A 16810-nucleotide genomic window follows, 5' to 3' on the forward strand; every position below is an offset into this window, starting at 1 on the left:
AGTCTTTATTAGCCATGTGACTGAGGTTTAATAAGCTGAACTGTTTTTCCACACACCTACACACAAAAGCAACACACGCCCCCTTTTGCTGGCTTTTTTGGGCATGTAAAAAAAAACAGCTAACACAGACTTGTTAAAAAAACACCTATTCAGGGGGTCAACATAGGCCTGCATGTTTTTAACCCTACAAAAAGGTAGAGTGCCAAGACATGTGGCCAGGCGAGGGGGCTGCTTCGCTGGATTTCTGACTCATTGTGATTTAAGAACATCTGACCCTCGCATCATATCTACCACTTAAGTCTTCCACCAACTTCCTGTACCCTGCACTAGCTCTTCATCGCTTTACTTGGAGGACAAGGTTTAATAAAAAGTCCAAGACAACTCACCATCTTCATTCAGGAAGAGCTTGTTGAAGCGGAGGCCGCTGGGCTCCTTCCCGATGAAACTGTGCACGTACTCCGTGCTGTGGTCGTGCACGGCGACGGCATACTTCAGAGGCTTCACACAAGACTGCATGCAGAAGGGGACCTTAGTGTCTCCCACCGTATGTCTGCAACAAAAACATAAAGATAGGACGTTATCAGAGCAGGCCGCAGGCTGCGGGTTCAGTGATTAGAGACAAGAAGAAGCCAGAACAGACACGTGAAAACAGTGAGTGTTTCACAATTTGTAGGAAAGGCACGATAAACTGAAGTAACACTGTGTAAAAACAAAACCGTTATCTTTACAACTGTCAAGGTTTGTTAAACAAACTTTTATGAAAGTTTACAAGCACTAATCAGAGAACAGGGTGATCAGAACGCCTCCTGACATAGTTACTGAGAAATGGTTATTTCTTTACACGTGTTTTGTCTTTTCTGGGAAATACAAGTGGGATAGAATCAACAGTTTTAACCAGCTTGAACCAGGACCGCCATACAATAATTAAAAAACAAACAAACTGGTTAATCTAATGCTTCTCTGAAATATAAACACTGACCTTCACAAAGATTACTGCACTAAAACAGGTACTATAACGTATTATGTAATATAACACCTTAATTTTTTTTCTGCGGTTGCCTGGTGACTGTAATGATTTATTTCTGCTGTCAATGACCTGCTGCAGGGAGCTATGCCAATTGAAGATTAATTGTCCAACAGAGTTAACCTCTGGGTGACCGTGTCTGAGCATAAAGGTGATTGCATAGGTCGCCCTGGTGGGCTGCAACTTGTCTCCTAGCAACCATTCTCTCACAGATTGGTAAAGACTTGCAGATAACTGCTGTTGACTTTATAAACGCAGATTACCAACAAGTTGCAATTCATCTAAATCAGTCTGTGCGATGAGCTCAACATGTCAGCATCTCTTTGGAGATGAGCATATATACAAGCAACTGAACTCGACTCAGCTGCTTGTTTTCTGATTACATTCCTGTGTAAGAGCGTTCGGTGTCATTCTGCAGTTAAATTGCTGTCCTTTAGCAGCTTTGTCGCTATTTGTGGAAGAAATTCCGTTTCAGATCTTTGAGGTTCTGGCTGGAATCTAAATGTAAATAAATAATGTGAATTTCTGATTTCTGATTTTGCAGACACCAACAGATTTGCGATTTTCATTGATTTAAAGTTAATTTTATCAAAAACAGTTTGCATGAAACTCCAACTTGACTTTGCTTAACTGCAACCTGATAACAGTCTAACTCCATCTTACTGGTGTTTTAATCACCATCACAGGCCTAGTCCCCTAGTCTGCAAAGCAACTACATCAAAGGTAACACCATCACTATTCTTTGGGTTGTGCCACCAACTCTAACAACTAATTCTAACCCAGTATGACTCCAGTAAGGATGTTAGGATTTCGGGTATTTGCATCCTTGACCTTATTCATTCAGTCACTTTGTACAGCTCGTGACCACAATTAAGGGCAGGACTGCATATCAACAGGTAAATCCAATCAAAAAACAGCAGTTAGAATTTACCGATCTGCTGTGGAAACTTCTGTTTCTTCTTCTTTCTTTAGGTCTTAAAAAATCTTAAGATAAGATGAAGGTGACAGAGTAAAACACAGCACCATCTCAGAATCATTAACCAGGTTTCCTGAGGTTTTAATAAAAAAACAATGCGTAAAAACTGTCCTGTTAGCGTTCCTCACTTCACTCCTGGAACATTATTGTGTTATTATTTAACCAGCATATAGCTGAACATGGCGATTTCACACAGCAACAGTGTGTGAGAACCATTAAGCGAACATTAAGTATTAATGTGCTACCAGCGTCTCACCTCTGCCCGTCCACCGTGCACAGAGAAACCGCCCACAGGTCGGGGCTGAACTTGGCCAGCTGAGGAATGTAGTCTGCAACCTGAAAGAGAGGGCAGGCAGGTGAGAGAGGAGGCAGGTCACCTTACACTGCTGACGTCTGCCGAGGCTCAGGCTTCAGCACACAGCACACACACAGAGCTGGTAATACACAATAACAAACCTCAGAAGGAAGAATCCACCCTCGGTCATTCAAAATAAGTTAAATTAGGACAACATGCTAATTTACCTTCAGCTACCATCATGACCGTGGCTCACTTCCTGCACTCTTATTATTCAGACTAACAAGGCTCCCTTTAAAAACAGTTTCATATTAAACACGGCAAACACCTGTAGTTTCTGTGAGTTAAAAGCTCTAAAGAGTCCGTTTTAAATAGTTCTTTCTACTCTTGGCTTAAATGTTTCAGGTTAGCACAGAGGCCCAATATAAGATATATAAGGATCGCCTTAAACTAATAATCATGCAAAACTACTCTAGAAGAGTCCAGGAATAAAAACATGAGCTGGAAACATCAGATCAGATTCTTATCAAATAAAAAGAAAGTCTTCATCTGGTCTAGCAGAGCACCAGTTTGGCTTAGAAGCCGCCATTTTTCTACAGAGAAGACTTTTACAAACAGGAAAACACAGCTAGGGAAGCAGCGACTGAAATTGTGAATTGATACTGATGTTTAAATTTAGGATGATATTTTATTTAAGTCTTTCTTTTGTTAGTGATTATTTCCTCTTTGTTCAAAGGAACAAGGAACGGGTCATTTATCTGATGTGACACCTTATAAATACAGACCACTATAACCAGGGCTGAGTCTGTATTTCTGATAGATGGATGTTTGCAAACTGACTAAACACAGCCACTAATTTCGCCTCTGCTTTTTTAAAAATTGTTTTAGTTTAACAGGTCAAACATCCTCCCTCCTACAACCCTGCTGGAGTAAACAGCCCTCTATTAGATTGTTAGTTTTCCGTTTAATTTAGGGATATTAGCCGATATTTCTCCTTTTTATGACTTTGCTGACTTTGTTTTGAATGCCTGAAAGTTTTCACAGCGAGCGCCAAACAGATGACGCAAACAGAAATATGCTGTCAGTGAAAATCCTGCACTCTTCTGCGAAAGTGACAGCTAGCTCACAGCGGCCTCAAAGATCCCTTTAACTCGTCTGAGGGCAGATTTTTCCCTTCGAGGCTCGACTGATCCAAACTTTCGACTGCACCTGAGAAGAGACTGATGGTAATGGCTAAATTATAACCATGATGCAGAGAGAAAGAAAAATCCATGGATCTAAGGACACACCTGCCCTCCAGTGAGATTTTTGGCATTCTCATACAGCTCATCAATATGGGAGGTGAAGGACTGGAAGTCTGGGATGACGAACTTCTTGCGGAAGGCCTGAGTGAGCAGGACAATGTTGCTCTGGACACACCTGATGAATAAATCACAGAAAGCATGCTAAAACATCGGAACTGCATGCAACTGGAGGTAAAGTTTGCAACCCTGAAGTCTGACAAACTTTTGTGACGTGTTTGATGAAGAAGCTTCATCAGAACAGTTTGATCAGCAGCTCATTTTGTCCTGGAAGGAGCCTGATCCAACATGAGCGCACACACTGATGAATGAGAGATTTCACACACTGTAAAACCATGAAGGAAGTAACCAAAGCTAAGCAGCAGCGCCAGCTGGGATGGATCAGTTTAACTGACAACTATGTTTGAATCAAACCCCCAAATCTTATAAACGAGGGCTGTTCCATACATCGCACGTTTTGTGTGTTAGTGACGTGACTTCAGGAGATGAGTTTGAGGTGAGGAGGAAGAGGACAACATTTTATTAAGATGCTGGCGGTGTTATGTTTCCTTTGTGCTTTTGTTTCTTTGGCGAATGGGACCCCTTCCCCAACAACACATAGTTAAGATGCTTCATATCTTGAGTCTGAAAGTGCAGGCAGAAATTAAAGAGCTATACGAGCACATGAACGCCTACGACCTCTCTCCTCCTCCACCTTGATATACTTCCCAGCCACTGAATTTAAATATAGTGGAGGAACATGGCGGCTTCCACAAACCACAAACCCATTCCTATATTTTTAATGGATTAAATGTAAGTTTATGAAACACATCAATTTGTTGGAAGACATAATTTGCACATTAATACATATCTGTATATATTTATACTATGAGTACTTAAAAAAATACTAACTCTGTACCTGTAGCCCTCACCTCAGTAGTGATGAAGTGCTTTGAACGCCTGGTCAGAGACTTCATCATTTCTTCACTACCAGACACACTGGACCCACTACAGTTCGCTTACCGTCCAAATCGTTCCACAGACGATGCCATCTCTCATCTCCTCCACACATCACTCACTCACTTGGACACTAGAAGGGGGAATTATGTTAAAATGCTCTTCATAGACTACAGCTCTGCATTTAACACCATAATTCCCTCCACACTCACCACCAAGCTGGAGCATCTGGGACTCAGCTCATCTATGTGTCAGTGGATCTCCAACTTCCTAACTGGCAGACCACAGGCAGTAAGGATGGGCGGACATGTCTCAGCCTCCACCACTCTCAGCACTGGAGCCCCCCAGGGGTGTGTTCTGAGCCCCCTGCTGTACTCTTTGTACACATATGACTGTGTGGCCACTACCAGCTCCACCACCATCATCAAGTTTGCTGACGACACCGTCGTGGTGGGCCTGATCTCTGATAACAACGAGACGGCCTACCTGAAGGAGATTAGGAATCTGGAGAACTGGTGCCAGAGGAACAACCTCCTTCTAAACGTCAGTAAGACAAAGGAGCTGATAGTGGACTTCAGCACTAAGCAGGAGAGGAACTACCAGACCCCCGTCATCAACGAGTGCCCAGTGGAGAGAGTGGACAGCTTCAAATACCTCGGAGTTCACATCACGCAGGACCTGTCATGGTCCTGTCACATCAACACCGTGGTGAAAAAGGCCCGACAGCGTCTCTACCACCTCAGACGCTTGAGAGACTTCCAACTGCCCTCCAAGGTGCTCAGGAACTTTTACTCGTGCACCATAGAGAGCATCCTGGCGGGAAACATCTTAACCTGGTTCGGGAACAGCACCATGCAGGACAGACGAGCTCTACAGAGGGTTGTGCGGTCAGCTGAGCGCACCATCCGCTCCGAGCTCCCTGACCTGCACTCAATCTACAGCAGGCGGTGCTGGACCAAGGCCAGGAAGATCGTGAAGGACCTCAGCCATCCCAACAACAGACTGTTCTCTCTGTTGAGGTCAGGAAAGCGATTCCGCTCCCTGAAGACCAACACAGAGACACTGAGGAGGAGCTTCTTCCTGCAGGCGATACGGTCTCTCAATCACACCACCACACAGTACTGACCCACACATATGGTTCTTACACACACACTGGACTTTCTGGACTTTGGTTTTGCACAACACTGGTCACTATATTCTTCATTTCCAGTTAATACTTGTACAGCTGCTGTTATTGTGTATATATTTATTTATATTTCTTCATACATTCTTATATAGTTCTATATTGTGTATTTTGTTGTACAGTTATTTTATTTTCAACTTTAATTTATATATTTTATCTTATTCTTTCCCAGTTAAATTTACCCTTCATTCTAATTTGTGTTGTACAGTTATTTCATTTTTAACCTTAATTTATATTTTATTCCTTCCTAGTTAAATTTACCCTTTTTAATTTTTCATATTTATTTCCTATCTTATTCATAGCCTTTCCTTTTTTTGTTTTCTTTAGGTCACGAGCAGTTGTCCAAGCATTTCACTACATATCGTACTGTGTATGACTGTGTACGTGACAAATAAAATTTGAATTTGATTTGAATTTGAAAAAGCTCAACCCAAAATAAACTGTCCCTGATAGAAAATATTTTCACTTTCACTATGTGACAATGTTGTGTAGCACCTGACGAGTTACAGGGTTAAGTTATTTCAGTTATTGTTAAGCAGTTATTTTTTACTTTTACTTAAAATTTCCAGGGAAAACACTGCCTGTACTACTTTTGTGCTCACATTTTACTTGTGCTGTGTCACTGTTATTGCTGCTCCTGGCGCCTTCTTTCAATATATTCCTACTTTGAAGTAGGTAATATGTCATCGGTGACAGTAGCTCACTCGAAAATGAGAATGAAAAACTCCCTTGTTTTTCTAATGCTGCTTGCAAGCATGAAGAAAATGTTCAGTAATTTCTGGCTGACAATTAGAAAGACCAAAGAAAACAGTCACAATTTCACATTCTGTTCACTTTGGGTTACAAATCAAGCGCACCACCTTATTTACAGCGGTGTGCTTTCACCCCTCCTGAAAGCCGGAGAAAACGTAATCTTCACTCATGCTACAATGAAATGAAGGCTTTCACTCACTGCAGCAAAATATTGCTAAATATGTTAATTTTAAGGAAATCCTTTTTTTTTTTTTTTTTAAAAAAAGAAGAAAAATGAATGCTTTAAAGTGAGTAACTGATAGCGTTAAATAACTGATCGAGCAGGCCCTGTGAATGAAAAGCTAAACTAATTCTGCACAATCAACTGCCTACTTCCCACTTGATGAATATATTTTTGTACTCATATAATAAGGAAATTCAAATACTTGAATTTGCTTATTAATAACACACGACCATCAACATGTGCTGAATTCTTTTTGAGGCTGCTGTCAGTGCAGTTTCCTTGAAAAAATGAAGAAAAAGGTGGAGATAAAAAATAAATAACACCATAACGAGCAGCCTCACTTCTTGAAAAGGTGCCTGTCCAGTGTAACGCCATCTGAAGTCTTCTTTAGAGTTTCTTTCAGTGTTTCCATGCACTCCTTCAGTCGGGGATCTCCGGAACGAAGCCCCGTGGCTTTCAGTGCCTAAAATTAATTAAACAAAGACGTTTTTGGTGAATATTTTCACATTTTTAACACAGAAGTCAAAACTGTTTGGATGAAATATTCACATGAATTCTGGGAGTGAAAAATGTAAGTTTACAGCCAACCAGCAGGTTTCTAGTTTTTATGTTTTAATTTATTTATTTCAATTAAGTAACATGTCTCCTAACACCCAGTTGCAGTGCACCATAATAACTCTGAATGTATGTGACCAAACTGAATCTGAAGGACTTACTGTGAGAAATTTGTGAGCAGGAATCGTCTCTTGACCTTCGGCCACTGTGTAGAAAAGCAAATCCTCCAAACTCGGGAGAATCCCTGCGTTTCTTCTCCTGGGATAGAAAGAAAAGACAGAAAGGAGGCAATGATTAAGTCCCCAAAGCAGTATCGTCACCTAAAAGCACTTTACACACGAGCTCTGATATAAAGTAACTGCAGCCTCTCAGGGTCGTTGACACACAGCAGAATCGCCCTTTAACACAAACCACACTATACCGTATTCTCACTTTTCAAGCCAGTGTAAACACAGAGCTTATCTTTGGCTGTTGATACAGCCATTTACACATTAGTGACGGATCTAATAGAAATAAGCAGGCCAAGCGTTAGTGACAAAAGGTGTGTGTGTTTGTTTATACAGTAAATCCGAAAAACGGCTTTACTCTTTATAAAACGCCACATTACTGAGTCTATCCTTTTATAGATGTAAATGAAACAGCAATGATGATGATTCATGAGGAGATGAGATGACAGATGTACTATAAACAATATGACTGTTTGTATCGGAGACAAAGTTTAAATTGATACTTCCGGCGCCGTCTCGGATGGCAGCCTGTCTAACATGCTCTCTACAGTTGAAAATTACTTTCCTATTTTGGCGGGTCCTTTAATGTTTGTAGGAAAATGCTGACAATGTTCTATCACTCTGTGGTAGAGAGTGTTGTGTTCTTTGCAGCTGTGCTGGGGCAGTGGGGTGAAGACAGCCGATGCCAACAGGCTGAACAAACTGATTAAAAAGGCTGGTTCTGTCCTGGGTGTCAGACTGGAGAACCTAGAGGAGGTGTCCGAGAGGAGAATGCTAAAAAGGCTTCTTTGTATCATGGACAACCCCTCCCACCCCATGCACGCCTCCATGATGGATCATCGGAGCACACGCAGCAAAAGACTCATTGCCCTGAAATGCAGAACTGACGGCCACAGAAAATCCTTTGTACCGGAGGCAATAAAATTATACAACTCTTCCTCACTCTGTAGGTGATTTTCCTGAAGATTAATAACAAGCTATTCTGTTCCCATTCAGACCGTGCAATATCACCCAACAGTTTTTTCATTGAATGTTTGTTTCATCTCCCCATCATATGCTGCTACTCTTGTATCCATTTGCACAAAACTATGTCACTTTTACAATCACCTGCACTGATAGCTAAGCTATTTATTTTTCAGGATATAGTTATACTGTTACTTGCTACAGTTATTCGATATTATATTTTGCATCCTAATGCATATTACTGTATACTTGTATTCTATTGTACATATTGTATATCTTATTACTCTCTTCCTGTCTCTCTTGCTGCATTGTGCATGTGTATGACAAAAGAATTTCCCTCGGGATAAATTAAGTTCTTCTTATCTTATCTTAAATGGTTTTGGAAGGAAGAGAAGACGAGCTTTAGAGGAATATTTGGTACAGCTCAATCCAATAGAGCATATTTGGGACGTGATGGAATGGCAGGCTGACATCATGAATCTGCAGCAACATTGCTCAGCAAAATTCCTGAGCAATGTTTCCAGCAACTTGTTGAATTTGTGCTGTGATATTGTGAAATTATATCTGAGGGCAAAAGTGGGCAAATTCAGTTTTAACAAGGTGCATCTAATAAACTGTCTGGTGAGTGTGTCCTTGTGTGTATGTGCTGCCATATTCTGGTGCAACGGTTAAGTCCATGCACATTTATACTTTTTCCTTATTCACTGAATTGAGCTAATGCATTAAACAGTGTACACTGTCTCCACTTAAATAATGTTGCAATAGAAGCATCTATAATTACATAAACCCCCAAACTACGTGACCGCTGCACACAGGTTTGGTGGTTGTGTCTGGATCAGACCTAAATTCCAGGAATTCTCCCGTCTTTGGTCCCGTCCAGCCCTCGGAGGCTCTTGGATTAATAAAACCAACACTGTGGCTCGTTCACACGCCGGGATGACACCGCAGCAGAGGAGAAAAGTTAGCTCGGCACAGAGAAGCATTCAAACATCTGGATTTTTTTCAAGACACCAACAAATTTAACCTGGAAATAAATAAATGAGCCACCAAAACTTTGCACTGCACAGACTAGATTTAGCTCTGCCAACAGCCACATCACCATTTAAAATCCCAGGATTCACCCTGCGCTCCTCCCTGCCTTCCTCTCATCTCTTCCTGTTCTCCACAGAGTAAACACTCCACATTCAGCCGAGGTAACGACAGCCAAACGTGTGCAAACACACCCAGATCGACTGAAATGCCGTCAGTCGGGCATGCATGATTCAAGAGATTTATTGACCCGACATCTGCCTCTGCACGCACAGCAACAATAAGAACAGCACACAGTCGAAAGGAAACTTGCATGCGATATGCATCTAAGATAAAGTCTCCACTCTCACATGTGCTAATCTGAGACACTTTTAAGCACAACCTGCCCTCTGATGTGTTTCACGCTGCTGAGCAGTCATTCAGACTCTGTGGAGGAGGGGTTTGCACTGAGATCTTTCTGCTCTGAAACTTGCAGCAGCCACATGGCGGCATTTTGTGCAGAGCCGGCAGAAAACACGAGGGCGGCTTCATGTAATTAAACTCCACACATCAGTGTGGGTTCATTAGTCATGATGAGGCCCATTTAACTTTTGAATTCATTCATTTATCAAAACTAATAAATCTCCACTTGGGATTCTCAAGTCATCTACCAGAGCATCCATCACAGAAGAGGTTTAAACAGGATGTGACCACAGACTGGACATCGACATGGATCTAGCCACTGTTACGCCGCTCATTGGTTTCTCAAGTTTCAACATTAGTGTTCAATATACATCACAGCATCTAATTATCGCTATTGGCATAAATGATCCCTTATACACCTTTTTACTAGCTAAAAGTGTCCTGAACCATTATCCTGAGGCGATTAATTCAAATTCAGAATGAAGAGGGTGTTCATGGTCATCAAAAATAGGCTGGGCTTTCCTTAAAACAGCCTGATGATGCAGCTTAACCAATGAAATTTGTTGTCAACCAGTAATTTTTCCAGCAGCTCTAACAATCCTGTTCAGTTTGTTCTTAATTCCCCCAGTCAGGTTACCATACCAGACTGAATTATTGAACATAAGGATGCTTTCAATCAAGCTCACATAACTGACACAAGCCTCTCAACTTTATCTTTAAGAGCTGATATCACTGATAATGCTAATCAATAAAGGAGGAAGCAGTTACTTCTACCTAAACCTGCTTCTGGATGTTTTAAGTCATCTTAGATCATGAGTTTAAAATTCTGGTTGTACCATAGGGCTGCTCGATTATGGCAAAAATGATAATCACGATTATTTTCACTGAAATTGAGATCACGATTATTTGACGATATTTATTTAACCCTTTAAGACCTACTATAGAACCAAGTCCACCAGAGCTTTTTTTTTTTTTTTTTAACATGCTGTAGTGCCATTTGTGGGAGCATTTCAAGTTGCTAAACATCAATACAACTGTTATAGCCCATATTTTAATAATATGTATGCATTAAGTCCATAGTAATTACATAAATTGCAAAAAAGTGCAATAAACTACAAAAAAAATTGAAAATCGCTTTTGTTTTGTTTACATATATTTCTACTTGGAGAAATTTAAGAGGCTTATCCCTCAAAACTTTAAATACAATAAAGTTGCAAAAAATAGTTTACAACAACAGGAAATTTATTTTGAGTGTCTTCATAGTTTTATTTTGGAGATACAGCAATTTTTATATACTGCAGGAAAAACAAAAAACAATCCTATGATGCAAATTTGCAAAGAAAACAGCATGTGCATCATTTCACTGTGGGAAGTGTTACGAACAGCTGATAGGAACGGCGAAGCCTGTTTCTGGAATATTATGTTTTTGTTCCTGCAAGCGCTTTTTATGCAATTTTTGCAAAGCTATATGTGGAACGAAACCGTGACCGAGGACAAGCTGATGGCATCAGATGTAAGTACAACTCCTCCGGTTTCATATGCAAAACAAATTATTGCGCTAGCTTACACGGTTCAGGTTCTACAGGGATTTAAAAATAGTTACGCAAAACGGAGCGTGCTGCTCTGACCGGCTTTAAAGGGTTAACAATGACTTAAAAAAAATAATATAAAATGGTGTGCAACACCACTGAAGTTTTTTTTTTAAACTCTCTTTTCAACCAACGGCAGTCACTCTCCAAATAACTTCTGCTTAGCTTTCCGAGCTTCCCTCGGGTCCTCTTAATCAGTGGTCTCCAACCTTTTTTGCGCCACGGACCGGTTTATGCCCGACAATATTTTCACGGACCGGCCTTTAAGGTGTCGCGGATAAATTAGGGAGGGGCTAATAATCGGCTCAGTCATTTTTAATGATCGTTGAAAGCCCAGATCGTAATCGTGATTAAAATTCGATTAATTGAGCAGCCCTATTGTACCATATTTAACTCTTTGTTTCGTGCAGATTTCCATTGTCATTTGGTGGTGTGTATTTGTATTTGTGTACAACTGCAGTAAAGCTAAATCCTTCCCACAGAGAAACCTGTCAAATAGTACTACATAGTAACCTCCACAGAGAGCATCAGGACTTCTGCTGTAAACACTTCAACATTGGGAGTCTGTGGGGACTGATTTACTGCTGGAGCCTCAAGTGGACATCAGAGGAACTGCAGTGCTGGCTGCACATGCAGGAGTCTCAGGTTTGTTTGGATAGCAGCCACCTGAAGTCTCTGTTCATACACTTTTCCAAGTACTCCAGGTTCACCTTGTAGTTTAAAGCAGCAGGAAGTAGATAAAGGCTGAATCTTTACTTTACTCAAAGCTAACTTAAGCAGAAAAACTGACAGCAGTGTCAAGCCCTATTGAAACCCTTGGACTGGTCCACAGATGACTGAATGAACAAGCCCCATTTCACAGAGTCCAGTGGTTTAAGTGCCCGAGTCTTACAGTTGTCAGCAGCAAACATGAGCTGAACTAAATGAGCAAATCCACCAGACGGTGTTTAACCAGTAGATGGGTAAGGGCTGAATACTGCCTTGAACACCTTGTTTGTCTGCATTTGTCCCTGTAAAAATCCTCACGGACAGATGGCTCAGTCCATCTGCAATTGGATGACTGCTCACCAGTGCATGCAAGAGCTTCCTGGAAACAAGAGCTGAAGAGTAGTCTTCTTTCTGTGCTCTGCTTCATCAGGAGTGCTTTAGCAATGACGGCTGCCCTCTGGACACCCAGTCACACAAGAGTAGACACACCATAGTGCTCATATATCTGCCAACATCAAAAATCAGAGTAACACCTAACCAGACCTCCGGTAAATGCAATTAATATTTAACCCATTGTTTTACATGGATGCTGCCATCACGTGAAGCTTCTGCAGCTACAGGCTCAGATCAGGCAGCTGCTGGCCATCTACTTTAAGACAGTTTGACTTGTTTTGCTTCATTTCGTGGCTTCATTTCACTGAGGGCGGGGCTTACGGATGCAGCCGGAGGACTGGTGGAGCAGACTGGTTCAATTTCAGTTTTCTATTGACAGGAATAAAAGAGGTTTCAGAGAAAAGTGTGCGATTACAGGACTTTTTAAGATGTGCAACTGCAGCCTGACTTAGCTTTTCCTCCTTACCTCACTGGCTGAATATTCGTGGGTATGCAACCCTGCTGTACTCATGCAAATAACAGAAGGAGAAATCCTGCTTCACCTTCGGTGTGAACGCACCCGTGCCAAATATTTAATGACTGTATATAATGATGATTTCATCTGCAATGTCTCAGTCATGCAGTAATGCTGTGATATACTGTAAAACCTTATCACTACCAAATAATTACATTTTTTTGCTTTATTTATTAATCACACTGTTTTAATAAACATATCACACTTGATTTCATAGAAAATACTGAGATAGTCTCCATCACATACTGACATCAAGTCTAAAAATATCCACATCTCAGCCACTCTTCATGTGATGACAGCTTGGTTTGACCAGCTACTCCAGGAAACACATCAGCCTGTGTTAGATACGGGTTCCCTGATGGGTTTCCTGCAGTAGCTGTACCTACTCTTATCTAAAGCACTGAGAAACAAAGACTACAAGCTAGAGCAATAACTGCATGTTGTGTTGCTTTCATTAAGCTTCATTATTTCAGACAGGAAACCCGCTGACCCTGAGGGATTATGTGAAGAGTGTCTTGGGAGTGCAACATGTGCATTAGCAAAGCAAAAACCAATATCGTACATCTGTGTGGTGACGCCACCCTGTCCATGTGAGTCTTCATTTCGAGGTCAGGAAATATCTCATGAATTTTTTCCAGCTCGCTGCAAAAGGAACGACGTGGCTGCAGGCAGGCAGCTGGAGGCTGCCACAGATGTGGATTTAACCCCCCAAAAAAGACTCAATCATTAGGATTTCATTTTTTTATCTGATGACAGCTGCAGGGCTGCTACTTAGTAGGAAAACTTGTGAATTTTTACCAAAGACACCAAAAATTCCTGCATTTCTCATCAGTTTGTAAATTGTGGCATTGGTATTGTGTAAGGTCAAACATATGGCAACACAAGGAAGTCCAAACTAGTGAAAACTGCAGAGACGTCATTAGTAATTCCAATTTTTAAACAAAATATTTCTTTTGTACTTTATTTGAGGTGAAATATGTTTAAACTTTACAGTATTTCCCATTTTTAAATGACTAAAATTACCTTTTCTTCTTTCCTACAATACTCAGAAGTGAAGGCTTTGTGCCCTATTAGAGTCACAGCCATCCTAAAATCATAATGCAGATCTAATTTTTAAATGATACGGTTTTATTTCTACTTGATATAGTCCGCTAAAACTAGGCCCATCAACTGAAAAAAAATGGCAGGACTATTGTAATGCGTCATTAAGTGGATGTGGATAAATATAAACAGCATAATGTGTCCTTCATTCAATGCTGTAATGGTTTTATGTTAAAATACATGTTTTGTTGTTGTTGTTGTTGTTGTTTTGTTTTCTACAGGGAGTTGATCGAGTCTGTTAAGTTCAACATAAATAACCTGTGGAGCAGCAGCAGCAGCAACGCTCCAAATGTGACCTCCTTAGTGAAGGTCACAGTAGAAACCACTAGAACCTGCTCTGCTTCCTCCCCAGAACAGCAGCACTCCTTGTCGCAGCGAGCGAAACTAAAATAAAAACACGTGCATGTGGATGATCGTAGCTCAGTGAGAAGCTGAACCCGGTCTCCTGAAGCCTCGGTGTGGACCTTTTTACCCTCTGCTTCACGGCCTGCTGCTGTTTCACTTTCACAACTGTTGGCCCCCGCTGAGTATTATCTCCTCTGGGGCAGGCAGCTAACAGGACAACACTTACAGATTGGCGTGGTCAACTCAAAATCCCGGTAGAGCGGAAGTGCCCTGATGCGGAGTATTTGAAGACGTGAACATTTTTTATCGCCACCTTTAACGAAGCCGGTGGAGCGAACACGTCGCACATGGCCCGAGAGCCACTGATGTCCCACACAGGCTACAAGCTAGCTTATTTTTTTATTTATTACGGTTTATTTAAAATCTTAAATGAAGGGTTAAACCTGTAAAATCACATTTAAAAAATAAGTAAACATTTACATTTTAAATAAAGGGACATTTAATGCGGTCATTAAAAAGTGTTCGCGTCGGTTAGCGGTCGCAGCATCCGATCGCGTCACGCACAGACGCCAGATGCGACGTCATGGCATGGCAGCGGGCAACCCGGAGATCTTCTAGAAGTATTTTACTGAAACCTACTTGTCGCTGTCCGCTTCGCCGCCGGCTCCATCCTTCTTCAGCTGCTCCTCTACCTCCTCGGCTTCGGTTTTCACGCAGTAGGAGCGGAGAGAGGCGGCGCGGGGCGCGGTGCGGAGAGCCGGGCGGTGCGCGGCGGCATTGAGGAGCTTCAGAGGAGCAGATGTGGCTCTGGCATCAACGGAGGTGGCGCCGAGGCAGCAGAAGCAGCGGGAGCCTGTCGGCAACCAGGTCTTCTCTCGGTAGACGGGAAAGGGACGCTTGAGGGTGGCTTCAAACAACTCCTTCAGCACTGTCGAGGACCTAAAATGTAACATCTCAATCCTGTCGGGCAATGAGAGAGAAATTCGTGATTCCTAATAAATCCGAGAGAATCTGCGAGGCTTCTGAATAGCGATTCGAAGCAAGTTGTCTGTCCGAGCGGCGATGACTCACAGACACCGGCTTCCACAAGTATATAGAGCGGAACAGCCACGCCCCATAGCTTTTTATTGGTGGAAATACAGTTAAGTAATTATGACGTACCCTATCAATTCTTCTTCTGTGTTTTTTTTAAAACTGCACCATCGGATATATGACCTATCAATATATGACTATGTTTTTACAACATGTTTACAGAGAAAAGGTGGCTTAATTACGCTGCTTTTACCGGGTTTATTAGAATGTTATTAGATTCATTCATTCCTTATTATTCCGTATCATTATCATTATTATTATTATTGTTGGTGATGGTGGTTTTGTAGTTGTTATTATCATTAAAGGAGACTTGGTGGTTGAATGAAAAAGTACAAGAGAGAATTCGAAGGAAAAGGCGTATAATGAGTTGTATGTCAGGCTGGACGCTAAGGAGCGAGAAAAGGATTTGTAGTGATTGGCAGGGCATATGAAGCTGGAGAGGACGTGCAGCAGGTTAGGGTAATTAATCCTAACAGAAATCTACTAATGAGTGACGAGAGTGTGCTGAGATGATGGAAGGAGTACTTTGAGGAGATGGTGAATGAAGAAAATGAGAGAGGATGACAGTTTGTGAATCAGGAAGTGCAGAAGATTAGTGAGGAGGATGTGAGGGCAGCTTAGCAGAGGATGAAGAGTGGAAAGGTAGCTGGTCCAGATGACATATCTGTGGAGGTTTGAAGGTGTCCAGGAGAGAGGGAAGTTGACTTACAGATGGATAAAGTTGATGACATGAGGGCAGCTTAGAAGAGGATCAAGTATTTCCCATGAAGTTATGGGAAATAGTTATTCAAGCTATGTTAATAAGAAGGTTGAGTATCTGCAAGCAGCAGTATGACTTCATGCAGAAAAAAGACCTCTACAGACGTGAGGCAAAGAAGTATGTGAGCGTGGAGCACGACAAGTATGAGGACAGTGATGTTAAAGTTTTCACTGTGACTGAGCGGGTTGGACAGGATTAGAAATGAGTACATCAGAGGTACAGATCAGGCTGAGCAGTTTGAAGCATGGAGGAAGAATGTGGAGACTCCAGGCAGGAAAAGAGGAAGCTCAAAGAGAAGATTCATGGATGTTGTGAAGGAGGAGATGCAGAGGGCTGATTTGAAAGAGAAGATGATACACTGTGGCACAGTGTAAAAAAAAGCATATACTACTACTACTAATAATAATAATAAAAATAATAATAATGATGATGTGTGCATTT

General features: G+C 41.5%; 1 protein-coding gene across 2 annotated transcripts in view; it reads right to left on the bottom strand.

Annotated features, from left to right (window-relative positions):
* Positions 1 to 16774, bottom strand: part of LOC309691074 (glutaminase kidney isoform, mitochondrial-like) — a 42009-nt gene extending 25235 nt beyond the window's left edge. The window contains exons 1-6 of one of the 2 annotated variants that reach the window (XM_082508607.1): positions 15157 to 16774; positions 7408 to 7504; positions 7033 to 7154; positions 3585 to 3714; positions 2257 to 2336; positions 387 to 550 (exon numbers count right to left, since the gene is read on the bottom strand). In XM_082508607.1, coding sequence (XP_082364733.1) covers positions 387 to 550; positions 2257 to 2336; positions 3585 to 3714; positions 7033 to 7154; positions 7408 to 7504; positions 15157 to 15470 — 907 coding nt within the window. In that variant the 5' untranslated portion in view covers positions 15471 to 16774. The remainder of the gene's footprint in view (positions 1 to 386; positions 551 to 2256; positions 2337 to 3584; positions 3715 to 7032; positions 7155 to 7407; positions 7505 to 15156) is intronic. The other variant, XM_082508608.1, reaches the window with a different exon arrangement.
* Between the last annotated feature and the right edge of the window lie 36 nt (positions 16775 to 16810).

This window comes from Aulonocara stuartgranti (genome assembly GCF_965226115.1).
Source record: "Aulonocara stuartgranti genome assembly, chromosome: 16".
Taxonomy (NCBI): domain Eukaryota; kingdom Metazoa; phylum Chordata; class Actinopteri; order Cichliformes; family Cichlidae; genus Aulonocara; species Aulonocara stuartgranti.